A 19,677-nucleotide genomic window follows, 5' to 3' on the forward strand; every position below is an offset into this window, starting at 1 on the left:
CCTTGGGATCCCTCAACCTTCATAGTCTGTGAACTGGAGCCCTGCTCTCTGACCTGCGGTCTTGGGTTCACCAGCTTCTGCGGCTCTGTGAATTAGAAGAGGCCTCTATCCCTATCCATGGACCTGGGACATTCCAACTGCTAAAATCACATGAGCTGTTTCCTTGATATAAATCTCTCTCTATATATACATTCATACGCTTTACTGGATTTGCTTCTCTAGAGAATCCAGCCTAAGACAACTATGCGTAATTTTTGGAATAAAATGAGGTTTATCCTATAGCTAACTCAGCATCTCATCTAGGAGACAGAAAAATAAAATCCAGAATTACTGGACCAAGAAAGTAAGTCTTCTGGATCAGAGATTTGCAAACTATGGCCCCTTGGGCCGAGTTCTTTTTGCTCCCTGTTTTTGAACAGCCCACTAGTAGAGAATATTTTTTACATGGTTGAAAAAAATTTTTAAATAGTATGTAATGATACATAAAATATATAAAATTCAAATTTTAATGTTAATAAATACAATTTTATTGGGACACAGTCATGCAATTTTTTTCAGTACTGTATATGGATGCTTTCTCACTACAATGGCAGAGTTTAATAACTTCAACAGAGACCATATGGCACACAAAATCTAAAATGTTTACTATTTAGCCTTTTATAGGAAAAGTTTGCTGACCCATAGAGTAGATGGTTGTAAGAAGACTCCTGAAGAATAATCTGTTGAACATTGTCAAAATTGCAGATTAATTTTATAAATTTTGATGGTAAGCACTTCATTATATACCCACCAAACTACTGACAATGTTTTAGTTTAGCTTATCTGCAAGAATACAAGGATGGTTGCAGCAGTACGTAGACAAGGAACTGCCAAAAATTCAAGCCAGATTCAGAAGACAGCATGGAATGAGGGATATCATTGCTGATATCAGGTGGATTTTGGTTGAAATCAGAGAATACCAGAAAGATGTTTTACTGTGTTTTTTTGACTATGCAAAGGCGTTCGACTGCATGAATCATAACAAATTATGGATAACATTGTGAAGAATGGGATTTCCAGAACACTTAACTGTGCTCGTGCAGAACCCGTACATAGACCAAGAGGCAGTGGTTCGAAAAGAACAAAGAAATACTGTGTGGTTTAAAATCAGGAAAGGTGTGTGTCAGGGTTATATCCTTTCACCATATTTATTCATCCTGTATGCTGAGCAAATTATCCAAGAACCTGGACTATATGCAGAAGAATGCAGCTCAGGGTTGGGGGAAGACTAACAACCTGTGATATGCAGATGGCACAACCTTGTTTGCTGAAAGCAAAGAAGACCTGAAGCACTTATTGATGAAGATCAAAGACTACAGCCTTCAGTATAGATTGTGCCTTGACATAAAGTAAGCAAAAATCCTCAAAACTGGACCAATAAGCAACATCACAATAAATGGAGAAAATATAGAAATTGTCAAGGATTTCATTTTAATTGAATTCACAATCAATGCCCATGGAAGCAACAGTCAAGAAATCAAATGATGCATTGCATTGGTCAAATCTACTGCAAAAGACCTCCTTAAAGTGTTAAAAAGCAAAGATGTCACTTTGAGGATTAAGGTATGCTTGATCCAATCCATGATGTTTTCAGTCGCCTTATATGTATGCAAAGCCTGGACAATGAATAAAGAAGACCAAAGAATAATTGATGTCTTTGAATTATGGCGCTGGCAAAGAATGTTGAGTATACCATGAACTGCCAGAAGAATAGACAAACCTTTCTTGGAAGAATACAGCCAGAGTGCTCCTTACAGGCAAGGATGAGGAGACTTCATCTCAAGTACTTTGGGCATGTTATCAGGAGGGATCAGCCCCTGGAGAAGGACATCGTGCCTTGGTAGTAGAGGTTCAGTGAAAAAGAGAAAGACTCTCAACGAGAAGGATTGACACAGTGGTTACAACAATGGACTCAAACATAGCAATGATCGTGAGGATTGTGCGGATGTCACCAGGCTGGCCTGTGTTTCGTTCTGTCGTACGTAGGGTTGCTTTGAGTTGGAACCGACTGGACAGCGCCTGACCGCAACAACAAGGACTATTTAGTGCTTTTAAGCAGCATAAAATTTTCCAATTTTTATGAAATTATGCTTTTCAAAAATGTAGTTTTGATGGTTATTTTAGCCCCCCCCCCCCATAAGTTTCTTTAGTACTAATAATAAACTATAGGGTGACTGTCAGGCTAGGTAATCCATATTTCTAGGCCTTCTAATGTGATGAAATGCCTGTGTGATAATGAGTGCAAATGCAGAAATCAGATCAGAAGTCCTAAAATTTTGTTTTACTTTTTTCCTCATGGATTGTAGATACAAAGACTAAGAGAAAAAAGAGAGATAGTGAAAGGCAAAAGCATAGGAAAGGAAATTTAAGTTATATCATTTCCCTGAGTAATGCTCCTATTAACTAACTACTGAAGCAAATAATAGCTTTAAATCCTAGAATGTACACTGCAGTTTATTCATGTAATACAGTGTCACTCTCCACAGTGTTCTTGCTACCCATTACACACGCACATATGCAGCACACACACACAAAGACACAGAGAAAGAGATTTAGTGTTTATGGAACATGGCCATAAATAGCTTTAGAGGTGGAACTACTGGAACTAAAAAACTACTAGCTGTTAATCTGGGAATCTTACAAACCAATGCTTCTCAACTAGAGATTGCCTGAGCTAAAGGAAACCACATCTCATGCGGGTGAAGCCCAAACATCTGTATTTTTTAAAGCTCTCTGAGTGAATCTGATACAAAGTGAAGATGAAGAAATATTTTTTCTGATCCAATGACCTCATTATACAAATATTTTTAATCATATTAGCACCAAACCAAAAACCCATTGCCTTTGAGTAGATTCTGACTCAAAGCAATCCTGTAACACCAAAGTGCCTGAAAAAAATTACTAAAATTATTTAAAATTTGCCCATTAACTAGGATGCCCAATTTATAATGAAATTTTATTACCAAATCTATTTGACAAGAAAATATTATTTTAATTTCAAATTTACCTTCCCCAAATGCATAACATACACTTCAAGAAGGTCTACTGGCGTTGCTGGTGTCTTATATTCTTGTCGAACTTCTTGTTCTTATCCTTCATAGCATTTACCTTATTGTAATTAAAGATGTAATTAATTTTGTGATGGATTTTTCCTTTTCTTCCCCTTCTTCCCTTCTACCCATTAAAAAGTAAGCTTCATGAGGTAAAGTCTGTACCTGTTCTAAATACTGTGCTGGTATGTGATACCTACTGAATGAATTAATTATTAAGTTCACTAAACTGTGGTAAAATCGGTTTTTATCTTACAGAAAGGACTGTGTTAAAGTCACTTTCAGACATAATAGCCTCCCAGTAAATATTTGGTGAAAGAATTAATGAACTTTAGGTATCAAATCCTGATCAAATATGAAATATGTAATACATTTTATGTGAGTCCCTGAAAGTACAAACATTTTAGCATCCAACTACTAACTGAAAGGTTGGCTGTTCAAATCCACCCAGAGGTGCCTCAGGAGAAAGGTCACTTCTGAATGGTCATAGCCTTGAAAATCCGGTAGAGCAGAGCTACTCTGCACACATGGGGTTGCTGTGAGTCAGAATTGACTCAGTGACAACTAAGAATAACAACAACAACATATATTTTACACTTCCAGGGAATATTTATTGTAGGAATGCTGAGTATTGCTGAAATAAGCGGGAATATTAAAAAATTTTCCTTTCTTGTTTAAAAAAAGGAAATTAAGAACTGTAACTATAGCTTCTTTAACTTTTTGAGTTTATATTATTGAGTTTCCTGGTTTACAGACTTGAACAGAAAAGTTACAGCAGTATGATTCACCTTTTTATACATAGAGATCTGTGATTCGATTATACAAAATCGATGTGTATACCTTTATTACTGTTTAGTACTTGATATTATGGTAAGACACAATGTATAGAAATTGCATAGCAAAATATGTAGTTTTGTAGGAAGGCAAAAAAAATTGATGGTTGCATAATCGTATAAGCACAAGAGAGATGTTATTTAAAGGAATGTGTTCAGAAGGCAGAGTTTTTTGCTATTTATTTATTTTGGTTTGTTTTTTTAAACTTTTTATTTTCAAGTAATTTTATATTTATATTGAAATAATTTTGGAGCTTACAAAATAACATGGAGTCCTCATATACTCTTTGCCCAGATTCCCTTAATGTTAATATCTTAAACATATCCATGTATATTTATATCCACGTGTGTATTTATGTATCTGTCCAAACTAAGGAGTTAACATTGATACAGTACTATTAACTAAACCACAGACTTTATTTGAATTTTCTGTTTTTCCAGTGATAGACTTTCTGTTTCAGGATCCAATCCATTACAGCACATTACATTGACTATATATACATATATATTTTTTAACTTAATTTTATTTTGGAAATATATATCCATAAAATTCACCATGTTAACAATTTTTAAATGGACGATTTATTGGAATTAATTACATTCACCATGTTGAGCAGCCAACACCACTATCTATTTCCAAAATTTTTCATCTCTTGGGTTGAAAAACAATTTGATGGACTTTTTTGTTTGTTTTTCGTATATTCAGAAAAAGACAGGGTAACAGGGTTCATCTGGAGGCTGAATCTACTCACTCATAAAGGCCACTCCTAGCAGCAAATGTCCAATTTATATAGAGAGCAATAGCAATGATACTATCAGTTGCTGGTTTAAGACTACTTTTATTAATATTATTCCATCTTTATCTAATGGTTTCAAATTATGCCACTATTATCTGACAATGGGTCTTCCTTATTCAAAGAATAAGGAAGACCGAAGAAGAATTGATGCTTTTGAATTGTGGTGTTGGCGAAGAATATTGACTATACCATGGACTGCCAAAAGAAAGAACAAATCTGTCTTGGAAGAAGTACAACCAGAATGTTCCTTAGAGGCAAGGATGGCGAGACTGCGTCTTACATACTTTGGACATGTTGTCAGGAGGGATCAGTCCATGGAGAAGGACATCATGCTTGGCAGAGTACAGGGTCAGCAGAAAAGAGGAAGACCCTCAACAAGGTGGACTGACACAGTGGCTGCAACAATGGGCTCAAGCATAACAACGATTGTAAGGATGGCTCAGGACTGGGCAGTGTTTCTTTCTGTTGCGCATAGGGTCACTATGGGTCAGAACCGACTCGACGGCACCTAACAACAACAACAAAGCTATCTGACAAATTGGCTATTTAGTTATCCTTAGCGTCAGTCAGTAAGTTGTCAATTTATTTGGGTAGTTTTTGAGTTATTAAAAGTTTTCTATGCATATTTTATATTGAAATCACATACTCAGATTGAACAAGTACTCCAAACAGATGTAAGATTAGTCCTGTACCCAGCATTCAGTTCAACACATTGAGTTGCATACCTACTGTTTTCTAGTGTTTTACTGACTGTTAAAGTTCCACTAAAGAGTTATCTTTGGAAGCTGTGCAGATCAAACAGAAAAAATTATACTTCCTTATATAATTTTAAGATGTGTTTCTTCTTGGGAGTAACAACAAATGCTGAGTTTGTTGTTAAAGTAAAATAGCATTGAAGTAGCAGATTAAATATGTGCATAATTACCTTTATTTTATTAAGGAAAAATGATACTTTTGACAACATCTGTAGTCAATGATGATCTATTAATATCAAAGCTCTAAGACAAAACAATTTCGGTCTTTGCTAATACTCCTTCTTAATTTCTGGTAAGTCTACAGACTCGCCTATTTTCTCAGCGTCTAACTCCTGCTTGTTTGATTTGGAACTAAGAAAGACTTTCCCCCAAAATAATGCAGCTTCATTAGGTAGCTGACATGGATTTTATGTCTCCCTTTTATACCTATAATGGAAACACATTCTTTCGCTACCTTTTCCTAGTGAAAGTGTTCTGATCATCAGATAGCATTTTTGCCCCTCTCTTCCTGGTTACTTAGAGAAAGATCTCTCTATCTTGGCCATGCCCTAAAAATTCTTGCCTTAACTCCACTTAAGGTCAAACCCTTGGCTTTCTATCCGTATTTATACCAATACATCTTATTTTAATCCTGTGTCATGGATTGAATTATGTCCTCCCAAAAATGTGTGTATCAACTTGGTTAGGCCATGTGTGCTTGTCCTCCATTTTGTGATTTTAATTTTATATTAAGAGGATTAGGGTGGGATTGTAACACCATCCTTAGGTCACCTCCCTGATCCATGGTAAAGGGAGTTTCCCTGGTGTGTGGCCTGCATCACCTATTATCTTTCTAGAGATAAAACGAAGGGGAAGCAAGCACAGAGTTGGGGACCTCATACCACCAAGAAAGCAGCACCAGGAGCAGAGCACATCCTTTGGACATGGGGTCCCTGCACCTGAGAAGGCCCTTGACCAGGGGAAGATTGAGGGCAAGGACCTTCCCCCAGAGCCCACAGGGAAAGCCTTCCCCTGGAGCTGACACCTGAATTTGGACTTGTAACCTACTAGACTGTGAGAGAATAAATTTCTCTTTGTTAAAGCCATCCACTTGTGGTATCTCTGTTATAGCAGCACTAGATGACTAAGACATCCTGGCACCTTTGGATTTCCAATTTGATCAGTCTGCTTCCTAGATGAGTAGCAAATACACATATTGTCCTCTTGGCCATGGAAATATAGAACCAAACTTTATTATCTTAGATCAGTCAATAAGGCAATATACCAGACAACAGGGGGTATTTCACAGAGAGAGGAAATACAACATCTTGTATCAAAAAGGCAAGTGTATAGGATCTTGCTCACCTCCCTCACTTATTCTCCTGAAGGTCATCATTATAAATCAGTCAAGCTTAGCAACAACTTTTTATGGGTCTCCAATATTATTCTGTTCTAGCAAATTTTTCTTTTACTCTGCTTAGTTCCTGCTCAACTAATTCTGCTAGGAATTATCCCAAACAACACCCTCACTACTCACTCTAACAGGCCCAATGGGTTCCTGCCTGGCTGTAGTATTACATTTAGAAAATCAGCAAAATCTTTTTCATTAAAATGAATGATTCTGTAATCATAAACATACTCCATAGAATATAGAATCTATTGTGTTTTATATAATATATTAGTCATTTGTTCATATTTCATTGATATTTTAATATATAAGTAATGACTATAAAATTTAGGAGGGTTCAAGTTAGCTATTTAAATATTATATATATCTATCGTATGTGGTGCAGTGGTTACTGCTGGTGCAGTGGTTAAGAGCTCAGCTACTAAGGAAAAGTCAACAGTTCAAATCCACCAGCTGCTCCTTGGAAACCCTATGGGGCCATTCTACTCTGTCCTGTAGGGCCTCTATGAGTCAGAATTGACTCAACTGAAATGGGTTTTTTTTTTTTTATCTTATTTCCACATTATATTTTATTATTAGATTGAAATTTGCTATTCAAATGTTTTCATATCTCCAGCTGAAGAAATGGTTGACTATCAAAACAGAATTTACAAAAGTATATGCATTCTATCATGGGAATGACTAGGTACCTAATTTTGATGTATATAAATGGAACCTCTTAAATTATTATCTCTAAGCTACATTTTTTTTTATGCTGCCAGTAGTTTAGTGTTTTTATTCTTGATCTATTGCTAGCTAGCAAAACATCCCTAAACAGTGGAGCTTAAAATGACAACCCAATAAATTTATCCTTTTGTGGGTCAGGAGTTTGGAGTTCTTCTGGCACCTGAACTGGGGAGGCTGGAAGAACCAGATCGTTTCTATGTATTGTTTTCTCTTTGTCTGCAGTCTTTCCACATGGATAGCTTGAGTTTCCTTATAGCATGGCAGTCTCTCAGTAGTCAGAGTTCTCTCAGTGTAGCTGGTTACCCTCAGAGTGAATGTTCCAAGGAATAAGGCAGATGCTGCAAAGCTTGGTTGCAGAAAATCAGCCTATATTCCAACTGGGTGAGGAGACTATGTAAGAGTCTGAATACCAAAGGGCATGATCCATTGCAGAAGCTATCTTTCAAGACTAGCTACTAAATATAGTACTGATGGAAACAAAAATACTGCTGCGTCTGGCAGATATATCTCCCTTACTAGATGTCAGAAACCTCATGTTTTTAGAAACCAAATGCTTCATCTTTATATTTTGATTTGTATATATATATTTGTATTCTGTTATAATTACTATTTAAGTGTATTACCTATAGTTGCTATTATAATTACTATCAAATGCTATCCATACCATCTATTTTTTGTTTTTTTAGAAAGTAGAATCAATTTTCATTAATTCCAACTCAAAATCTTGCCCCTAAGATTCTTCTGAAAGATGATTTGTACTTCTAATATTCTAAGACTACATGATTGAATAAATTTGTGTTATTTATTTTTCAGCCCACTAAGATTTTAAAGATACAGCAACCACCTTTTGTTATATTTGTCCATGCTTATTACTGCAAAAATCAATTATTGTCAAATGATAGCTAAATAAATTCTTGTTCAAATAATCGTCAGAATTTCCAATGTGTCCATACGCCTATAATATCTGACAGCCTCCTGCTTTAGAATAAGTTGACTTTCATTCTGCATCAGTATGTGCCCTGTTTGAAAATATAATAGAAGCCACTCTGCTGCCAGGTAAAAGAGGTTGGAACACAAAGCTGCCTGTTCACAACAGCTGGAAATTGTTCACAACTCAAGATAATGTGGATCACCAGATAGCTGAATTAATACATTTTCTAAATTGGATGCATTAAACAATTATTCAGATCATAGCTGAGACCCTGTGATTTTCTTTCTTCCTTTCAGCCCCAGCGCCATGTCACATTTCATCTACCAGAAGGCTCTCAGGAAAGCAGCAGTGATGGTGGGCTGGGAGACCATGATGCAGGCAGCCTTCCCAGCACATCACATGCCCTGCCCCTTGGATATCCTCAGGAGGAGTACTTTGATCATGCTGCACCCTATAACCGTACTGAAGGGGATGGCAACTCTGATCCTGAAACTAGTAAGTGATCTCTCCCTAGTTCCCCGATGTAAATGAGTCTGCTGTGTTTACAAGGGAGTCCTGGTGGTGCAGTGGTTAAGTGCTTGGCTGCTAACCAAAAGGTTGGGGTTTGAACCCACCAGACACTCTGCAGCAGAAAGATGTGGCAGTCTGCTTCTGTAAAGTTTATGCCTTGGAAACTCTATGGGGCAGTTCTACTCTGTCCTATAGAGTCACTCTGAGTCAGAATTGACTTAACAGGAATGGATTTGTTTGTTTTTTAGTACTGTGTTTATAAGGTGTAATAACATGGGCAAATTCATTATATTAATGTGAGTAGTACAACATTTGTAAAAGATAAAAACTCAAAATTAGGCCAATGGCATATATTCAGCAATTTATAATATTTGAAATGTAGGTCATAGCTACTCTGAATGAAATTTATTATGAAACTTATTACTGTTGATTTTTTTGTATACACACACACACATATACACCCATGCCAAACCAATTTATTTTTATTGGCATACTTTTTTTCTAGTTTTCATTTTTAATAAATGTGAGAATCTTTAACAATTATTTCCTTCCTGGGAAAATAAGAGATCCTGACTCCAATGTTGGCGTGAGATTTTCCATAATGTCCTGAAATCTCAAGCCTTGTGCCATTTTACTGTTTAGAAAGATATTCAGGTTTTATTTCTAGATAGTAGGCATGACGACTACCTTTTGCAAAATCCAAAGATGTTGAACTCTTAAGAAGGACCATAAAGTTGATATTAAATAGAGAACTTCATTTAATTTATGATCTTGAACATGTATTGAACATTCCTGCCTTCTATTATAATTGCTGGAAATGCAAAATTTGATAAGGTATACATTTTTGGAAGATTTTTTCAAATCCAAGAAGCTATAATTTGCTCCAGGTAGGTTTTTTATATATATTACATACATAAAAGTGTGTATGTATAACAGAGTATACCATATATGCTATAGAGAAGAGTCGCAGTTATAAAAAAAAGATATGAACTAAGGAGTCAAGTAACAAGAATAAACATATAAAATAAATTAATATAAAATAGAAATTTTGAAAGGCTGTTTTGAGCATTATGGATAGTATGGATATATAATTTAAATAAAGCATCTAGGCTTTAGAACAAAATGGCTTCCCATCATTGTATTTTAATCCTCTATTTTTGAAACTTCGGAAAAGAGGGAAATGGACTGATTGAACATCTAGATTTAAGTCTCAGGCTAAAAATACAGAACCAATGACTTTAAAACTTCAGCTTTTTTCTCTCTACTGGTGTAGACATTGGCTATTAAAGGTGTTTTCGATATAAAAATATTAGTCTTTTGAATCATCAAGTTCAGAAAAATGCTAAACCTGCTGCCTCCATTTTTAATTTTATACTTACAATATATAATCAACATTTTTCTGAGGATGACAAATTCTCCTGTAACATCCATAAGTAATCTACCTTTGATATATTACCATATTTTTAGGCAAATAACTCATGCTTTCTACAGTTTCCAACCACACCTACCCCTGCGAGGTATTTTTGCATGCGTGCTGTGCTAATTTTTTTTTTTTAACAGCAACATGTAAAAAATTGGTGCAGCAACACTTATGAAAATATCTTGCAGGGGGAGGGCATGGTTGTCAAACAAACATAGGAGGTGAGTGTTATATGTGTAAAAGTATGAAATATGTAACACGACAATGGCTCCTGGTAGAAATACATAGTTGTGATTATATATGTTGCTACAATGAACTCAATCTCTAGTAAGTGTAAGGTCATACGTAACAAATATGCATTTACTCAAAGGTATCCATGGTATTTTTTTACTTCATAAATAATCATTTTGATTGTAGATCTAACATGGCTCTGTAAACAGATAACAATACAGAGATGAACTAAACACCTTTTTTATAAACTGGAAATAATGGATTCCTTTGCGTAGGAGATGGGTTACTAAGCCCATTTCTTAGCATCCACAGTGTAGATCTAATGCTGAAATAAGCTAACTCTGAAATAAGCTTTCAAGCTGAATGGGACTAGGATAGAATATTATTGATAGTAATAGGGAAAGAATCAGTATGCATTATTAGAAATTATGAAACATTTAAATTTATATATGGTTTTGTTGCTTCCAATTATATCTGGTAATAAGTGGTTGTTTAACAAAATATTCAAGCACAGAGTTATTTACAGGACCTGCTTTTAGGCATAGTGAAAACTGTATTATAAAATGTTAATGACAAGGTATTAGGTAACATACCTAAGGACTTTTTCAAAGCTTGGTTTTGCTAGGGACTAAAGATTCTTCTGTAACTGTGTTAAAACCCCTATTTTGAGTATTAAATATTTTGTTCATAACTACTCTACAAGATGAAGCAATCACAACTCCGAATTAACAAATTTCTTCATTAATTAGGCTTTATGTTAATATTGCGATAATAATACAAATAATACAGTTTGGTACTCGATATTCTAATATACTTATGCAAAGGTAGAGATAATTAAAAACAAATGTCCATTTATGTATGAAGTTTAACAATATTTTTGATCAATATTTAATGATTATTATTACTAGGGATAATATTAACAACCTCCTGTTAACTGAAACCTACCTTTAAGCCACGTTCCAAGATGATTTTTTGGTTAGGTGTTCTATTTTGGACAGTAATAGATCTTTTCTACACTTACGAGAAGCGCAGTAGTTCATGTAAAGTAGGTCCTATTATCTTAATATGGCACACTAGTGAAATATTTAAAATAGTATATACTCATATGTGTGCGTGTGTTTTGCTTTGATTAATAAGAAAAAAATAACAGATGCAGAAATTGCCATAGCAGAATAATCTCTTTGGGCTAATACTGTTGGTAAGGTACTTTGACTCTTCAGAAAGAAACTCTATAGCTCTGAAATAGCATGCAATAATGGTTTTTGTGATATGGAGCAGATGCCAGTAAACTGGGCAGTGTTAGTCAGTAGCACCACAAATAGGAATGTAAACTGTTAGTGGAAGTAAATGCTGTCCTTAAGCAATAGAATTAATTTATTCTGTTGCCATTTCATTTTTTGAAATGTACTATTACATCTGCAATCTACTTTCTTTTCTGCTAATGAATTGCCTGAAATAGTACATAGTTCTGAACATTTCTTTTAACTTCATAAAAACACATAGAAATACAACTTTTATGAATAAGATTTGCCCCAAAATTTGCTAGAGGAATTTATTAATACTACTTTAAAAATATAGTTCCCTGGTTGATAAAAATCTGCTGATTGGATGAAGAAATTATGCAATCAATTCTCTTGAGTCTTTTGCCGAGAATATTAACTTTCCTTTTTAAGATAAAGAAGAAACAAGCAAACTAAATCCAGTTATTTCCCTTTCATGCTACAAGTTGAATGAAACATCCTGCCTCATTCCATTTTAAGGCTTTGTGAATTCTTAAATGTCACAATTGCAATCCCCTGACTTTAGCCTTTGGTATGAGGATCAATTAATGCTATTCTGTGTACTTCTGTCTTCCTTGGAAAACAGACTGTATTCTAGATCTTTAATCCTACCATACCTCCGATCAAACTGTGCGTACCGTTTCCAATGGACCCTGCTCTTTGAAGATCAATAATTTGGTTAAACACAGCAACAGACAGAAGCTCAGCCCATAAACATCATTATCAAGTTACTGTGCATACTGTAATAGGTGATGTCTTTGCGTTTTCAGAAGATCTTCTGGAGATACATTCACTGAGACACACGGTGTGTGGTCCTAGTAAAGAGAGTGTGACTGTACTGTTGGGCATTTTACATATCAAGTTACAGTGTTATGTGTGAGATCTGGGGCCTGAGTGAGCCTCTCAGAACTACTCTAAACATGCTGTCTTAGGCTGGGTCCTCTAGAGAAGCCAAACCAGTGAAAGATTATATATATATATATATATATATATATATATGTATGCATTATACCAGAAACCAAACCCATTGCCATCGAGTGGATGCCAACTCATAGCAACCTTGCAGGACCGAATAGAACTGCCCCATAGGGTTTCCAAGGAGTGGCTGTTAGACTCAAACTGCTGACCTTTCAGTTAGTAGCCAAGCTCTTAGTCACTGTGCCATTATGGTTCCATATATATATATTATATTTATATATATTTATACATATGTACTTATGGAGAGAGACAAAGAGATAGATTTATCTCAAGGAAACGGCTCAAACTCTTGTAGAGGGTGGCAAGTCCAGAGTCTGTGGGTCAGGTGTCAGGCTGGAGGCTTCTACTGACTCACATAGCTGCAGGGACTAATGAACCCAAGATTCACAGGCCAGACAGCAGGTTGCTGGCTCACAGACCGTGGAGGCTGATGAATCCAATATCGTCAGGTAAGATGGTAGGTTGATGGCTCACAGGCTGCAGAAACTGATGAACCCCAAGACCGGCAAGCAATATGGCAGGCCAGTGGCTCAAGTTCCAAGAACTGGAGGTCAGATGATGATGAGATGGGTGCAGGGTCCAGAGTGAGCAAAAGCCAGCAAGCTTTGCCAGAATATCCATAGATATTGGATGCAAGCCACACCTCCCAGGAAACTCCCCATATATCTGATCACATCATGGAAGTTATTACATTATATAACAAAATGCAGGATAGCTACATCATTACACAACTTCCAAACTATGTCATTACATAACTGCCAAACCACATCATTACATAACTGCCAAACTACTGAGAATCATGGCCCAGCCAAGTTGACACCCAACCTTAACCATCAGATATGCCAAACTATTTATGGCTGCATGTTCATTGCTACTTATTTTAAATTTTTAGACACATAGAAATAATTAGCAAATGTCTACCACGTTGAATTGTATAGATTTCTGAACTAATATGGAGTCAGCACATGTATTTTTTTTTTTTTCCTCAGAGAATATAGTGTGCTTTCTTACTGTGGACACCTTGGAGAGAAAATGGCAAATACTTCTAAATTTATACCTATCTGCTGACCGTATTGTAATTTGACTGATCATAGATAAAATCCATGTTTCTTTGGAAGAAAGGTGGTGAAACATAAAATGTTTCTACAGAGGCTTAAATCAAGCTTCTGTTTGTGAACTTGTAGTTAGTTGTTGTCAAGTTCACTCAGACTCATGGCGACCTAGTGTGACAGAAGGAAAAGTTACCTGATCCTGCACTGTCTTCAGGATCCTTGGCATGTTTTGTCCCATTGTTGTGGCTATTGCGTAAATGCATCTCATTGAGGGCTTCCCTTATTTTCATTGGTCCTCTACTTCACTAAACACAATGTTCTTTTCTAGCAATCTGAATTTTTTAAGTCTTCTTCATTGGCTATGGTAATTTCACAAATAGAAGACACTGTATCCGAAAAAGTCATAGGGCTCTAGTGTCTAACAATGGAGCTTGAAGTATCAAGTGTAAAAATTCATCACCTTTCAAAAAAGTATTTGTTAGTGTTTTGCTTTGTTTTTTTTTCTGATACTATACTCATTTCTGCAATACAAAGGTAAGAAAAAAAGAATTCTAAGAGCATGCAGGGTTAAAGGAATTCTGAATTTAAAATAAAGAACATATTTTATCATTAATTTAAAACTGATAAATCTCTGTATTAGAGTATATCCCTGGTTAGCACATCTGTTTGGCATTCACTTTCCTTTCACTACATCTGGTTTGCTGAGCACTTAATATGGTATTAATTAATTCACAAAAATGGAAGTAATTAATTTTCCTCTGGCAGCACATTTCGATTGATCCTCCACCAGTAATCTAATTAGTTGGTATAAAAAATGGGAGGCCAGTTTGATTGACTAGAACACCACTCAGAGAAATGTCAGATTTTGTCTTGATCTGCTCAGCCTGTTTTCATTCACACTAGGGTGATCATTAACTTAACGTTTGATTAGTTGAACATCTGATTCTAGACGTAGACAAAATTGGTAAAATTAACTAAAAAAATAAAACTATAAAACTTTTTAAAAATCACCTAATAATGGATCATTACAACCTAGCCCTTCATATTTAAGAACACAAGGATTCAGGTACCTAAATGCAAAATAAAACTATTCCAATATTTTTCTAGGCAAAATTTGATACTGTAGTGATGTGTGGAAAGCAGTGATCTTCAGGGATTGTGCTAATTACTCATGTAAAAAATCAACAAGAAAACACTATTCAATTCATTAGAAAGAAGAGTAATAATGGGTGATATATACAAGGGAGCTGTAGCACTTAACTCTTTTCAGAGAAACATTCCGATATCACAGAAAATCACCCAAATCCACAGTTTAACGAGTGTTATTCATATAACTGTTAATTGGGCATTTTTTGTTTCTTTGCTGTTTGTTATCACCCAAAAAATTTGATTTCACAGACCTCTAAAATTTCTTTAAAATGCATTTTGAGGGAAGCCCCACATCAATTCATGTTTTACAACAAAGAGGAAAGTGAATGCCATCATTTTCTTAATTTTATTACGTGAAAAAAAATTCACTAATCTTAAGAAAGAGAAGTTATGGCCCTTTTAAAAGTTAATTATCTACCCAGGCCAGTTCTGTCCCTGTTGGCTATGTATTTGAAATATAGCTTCCTAAGACTGTGTTCATTCTAGACTGTGTAAAGCTGAATAATAACATCAGTCCATGGAGTGGGGGAAAGAAATAAAATAATTCTCATCAGCTCCAAAACCAAACCAAACCCATTGCCATCAAGTGGATTCCGACTCATAGCAACCCTATAGGACAGGGTAGAACTGCCCCATAGAGTTTCCAAGGAGCACCTGGTGGATTTGAACTGCCAACCTTTAGGGTAGCAGCCGTAGCACTTAACCACTACGCCACCAGGGTTTCCCTCATCAGCTCAGCAAACCTGAAATCACATGTTTTGAAAAACAAATAAATTATTATTTCTAAGGAATGAGATTATCATTATTAATTAGGTCAGTTTTGGCCCACTTGTAGAAAGGGACTGGACTCAGTACTCCTGGTTCTGGAGGTTAAAGACAAACACCTGATATCCTACATTTGCCAACGGAAAACAATGTATAGCTTTCTCCTTTTGCTGAAATTAAAAAAAAAAAAAATCCCTCACATAGAGTAATATTTTTAAGCTAACAATAATATCAAAATCTCTTTATTCTTTCTCAAAGGAAAATCACTGCAGGCATTAACAGTGTCTGTGACTACTCATTTATTTTAGTTTCTCAATGTGTTATAAATAATAGCACTAGAAACGTATCTGTACATAAATGGATTAGAAAGAATAGTTCCACCCAAGAGTTCAGCTGTCTGCCATTATTTGGGAGACAATAAGGCACACTTGATAGCAGTTTATATAAATAATGAGTTTAGAAAGATACAAACAGTGATCTGGTGACAGATGTTCTGTGATGAGTATTCATTTTATCACTTAAACTGACGTGCTTTTGAAAAGTCAATTTTTCTCTATTCAAGTTTATGAAAGTTTTAAAATACATCATAATAAGAAAATGGGTAAGACAAATTGTACAATACCATCCTATCATTTCCAACTTTTCTATACAGGAAATGTAATCACAATATAGACCAACTGAAAAAAAAGGCTTCTAAGAGGCTTTGTGAAGGCAATGAAAGATTTATAGTAGAGAAAGCCTTCAAAAAGTCAACAGAGGTCGTGGATCGAAATGCGAAGTATATCTCTAAAGTGCAAAACTTGAAGACATTGACAGGATTCCATTTGGGTGACAGCCACTACGACGAGTGTATCTTTAGTATCTTAAATCTAGTCTGAATTAGATACAGGTTTATCACTCAAAAACAGACCACTCCAAGTAAAAAGACCTCTTATCTTGTCTTTCCTGCTTGAAAATGACAAGCAGTAGGAGCTTGGCACAAGCTGCCAATTGAAAGCCAATGCCATAAGGTCTGGAATGTCACTAAGCTTGAATAACTGCCTTCAGTGACATAGAATAGGTGGCCTTCTCTTCACAATAAGCCTTCCATTGCTTCTAAGTTTTTATTAGGCGACCTACATCATATAATAAAGTTCATATGACATTTATGTTTCTATTATTTATGAGCCATGAGGCAATTCATTTTATGACCTTCTTCTGTCTTTATTCTGCTTCTTTTATCTTACTCTTCACTTTGGAGTATAAGATATGACTGTTTCCCACTTGTTCTTTTTTTGTAGTTCTTTGAAAGTCAATATAATCAATCACTCAAGATGCAGCTTTTAGATAGCTTGGAATATTTATTAGTGTTAGCCACCCACTGATTTCTATTTTAAAATGGTTTAAAGAATGAGGAGCATTGTAACAATATATTTATAGTTTCCATGAGACTTTTAAAGTATACAGTATACAGTAACTTGCAACTCTAATCATTGCTTACATCAACAGAACACTCTATAACTAGTGAATATAGCAAGAAATTCATTAAATAATGAATAACCATAGACAATCTGGGGAGCCCTGGTGGCACAGTGGTTAAAGCACTCAGCTGCTAACTTAAAGGTCTGTGGTTTGAACACACCAGTCGCTCTGTGGGAAAAAAAAAATGTGACAGTCTGCTTCCGTAAAGATTTGGAAACCCTATTTTTTTTATGAGGCAGTTCTACTATGTCCTATAGGGGTGCCATGAGTCAGAATCAACTCAACAGCAATGGGTTTGTTTGTTTTGTTTTCGCTTTTTGCACGGACAATCTGTCTTATCAAGATTTCTGTAATTATTTGGTTTACATCTTTGAGTGTTAAAATTCCCAGTAGAGAGTGGAATAGATGTGACAGTGTTTGCTGAGCAATTTCTCCCCATTTTAATCAGTAATCTTAGTAATTATTGTCCCATTTCTACTAGGCACATGCTCTTGGTCCAGCACTTTATTTTTCTCTTATCTTATATTGGAAAAAAGTTGTAGGTTACATAAAAATAGTTCTTAATACAATATATTATATTAGCCACTAAAACTTTAATTTTTTTTTCTTAGGAATCTCTTCACCTGTAATATATATAGACAATAAAAGCTATGAGAAAGCAAGTAATTTTAAATATTATATTCGAGTGGCTGTTTAAGTCTTACTTTTTAATAATCTGGATGTTGATACTAATGATGGTAAAATAAATTTTATTGTAATACTTTATTTTGAAATATACTATTAAATAAATCTTTTCACAAATGTTCATCTATTTTAGGCAATTGCCTTTGATGCTACAGCGTTCTAATCCAGGCAGTATCATTTACTAGTTACATGATCATGGGAAAGACTTTTAACTTCACTGTGTCTCTTTTTTCTTAACTATGAAATGAAGGGATTATACTGATCTCTAATGCTTCTTGTAGGGTCGTAATTTTATAGCTATTCGAACCCTAAAATGCAAATATTCAGGTGTTTCTTTCCAAATTATATAGTCTTCAAATTTTAGAGTTCTACGGGACCTCCAAAGAAAGGTCTGGTGATCTGCTTCTGAAAATCAGCCAATGAAAACCCTATGGATCTCAACAGTTTGACCTGCAACCAGATCATGGGAACAGTGCAGGACCACAAAGCATTTCCTTCTGTTGTGCATGAGTACGGGGTCGACTCTGTAGCAGCTAGTAACAACAATAAGGTATCAATCCAACACTCTCATTATATAAATGAGAGAACTGAGATTTAACACTTTCAAGCAATAGCTTAATGTCCTAAACGAAGATTCGATGTTTAGTATTTTCTAAACTAGGAGAGTCATGCCTACTAACTGGAAGGTCTGCAGTTCAAATCCACCAGCCCCTCCTTGGAAACCCTATGGGGCAGTTCTACTCTGTCCTACAGGGTCGCTATGAGTTAGAATTGACCGACAACAAAGGGATTGGTAGGAGAGTCATGTGAAGCAACATATTGACAGTAGTATACAATTTAAATAGTTCTCACCCCCTATGGAGAATGCTGTAGTAATATACCTATATGGAAAACTGTTTATATATGTTTTGAGGACATGTATTTTTAAAAAGGTTCTCTTTTACCATCTTTTGCACCTATAAGGCCAATTTATGCAGTATATACTACTGATTTCTAAAATTGCTACTAGTACTATCCACTGAAAGTTTTATAGGGAAAATTATAAGCTTGCTGAATAATAATGAGTACTAGAACAGGAGAGCTAGCTAATCTTCACTATTGTTATCTAGCATAGATAAATGTGGGGTGTCTAAGTATGTATGTGTGTGCGCTACTTACAGAGCAACTTGGAATTAAAAATGAATTACAGAAGGCAAATTTCCTGTGAATACGGCAAAAAGTACATAAAACAATCTCAAAGGGAGGAAAAACAGATTATATAAATGCATCCCTCATCCATTCTGCTGTGAAAACCAATTCTCCCTCTATTCTGAAATTCCCGTGTTTTCCTCTCCTACTGCCATTTTCTAGCCGAATGATGGAGTTACATTTAACAGGGAAGTGATTTGATAGACTCAAACTGACTGAGCTGATAGTGTGCCATTTAGTCAAAATATTTGGAGTAAGCTTTATTATAATAGTTTTTATGCACAGTGATTAGAACTGGCGATGAAAGCAGGATAAGCACAGGAGCTAAAAAGGAGCCGTACTCTGCTGAAATAATTAAAATACATGAAACAGTTTGTCTTACACATGAACTCTGTTAGCTTTTATTTATACTAAATTGATGACATCATGGAAGCTGTTACC

The 19,677-nt window shown here is 35.4% G+C and overlaps 1 protein-coding gene across 6 annotated transcripts in view; it reads left to right on the top strand.

Moving 5' to 3' along the window:
* Positions 1 to 19,677, top strand: part of PCDH11X (protocadherin 11 X-linked) — a 799,800-nt gene that overhangs the window by 540,258 nt on the left and 239,865 nt on the right. For all 6 annotated transcript variants that reach the window (XM_003412695.4, XM_003412698.4, XM_003412697.4 and 3 more), the window contains one exon: positions 8,815 to 9,013. In XM_003412695.4, coding sequence (XP_003412743.3) covers positions 8,815 to 9,013 — 199 coding nt within the window. The remainder of the gene's footprint in view (positions 1 to 8,814; positions 9,014 to 19,677) is intronic.

This window comes from Loxodonta africana, chromosome X (genome assembly GCF_030014295.1).
Source record: "Loxodonta africana isolate mLoxAfr1 chromosome X, mLoxAfr1.hap2, whole genome shotgun sequence".
NCBI classification, from domain to species: domain Eukaryota; kingdom Metazoa; phylum Chordata; class Mammalia; order Proboscidea; family Elephantidae; genus Loxodonta; species Loxodonta africana.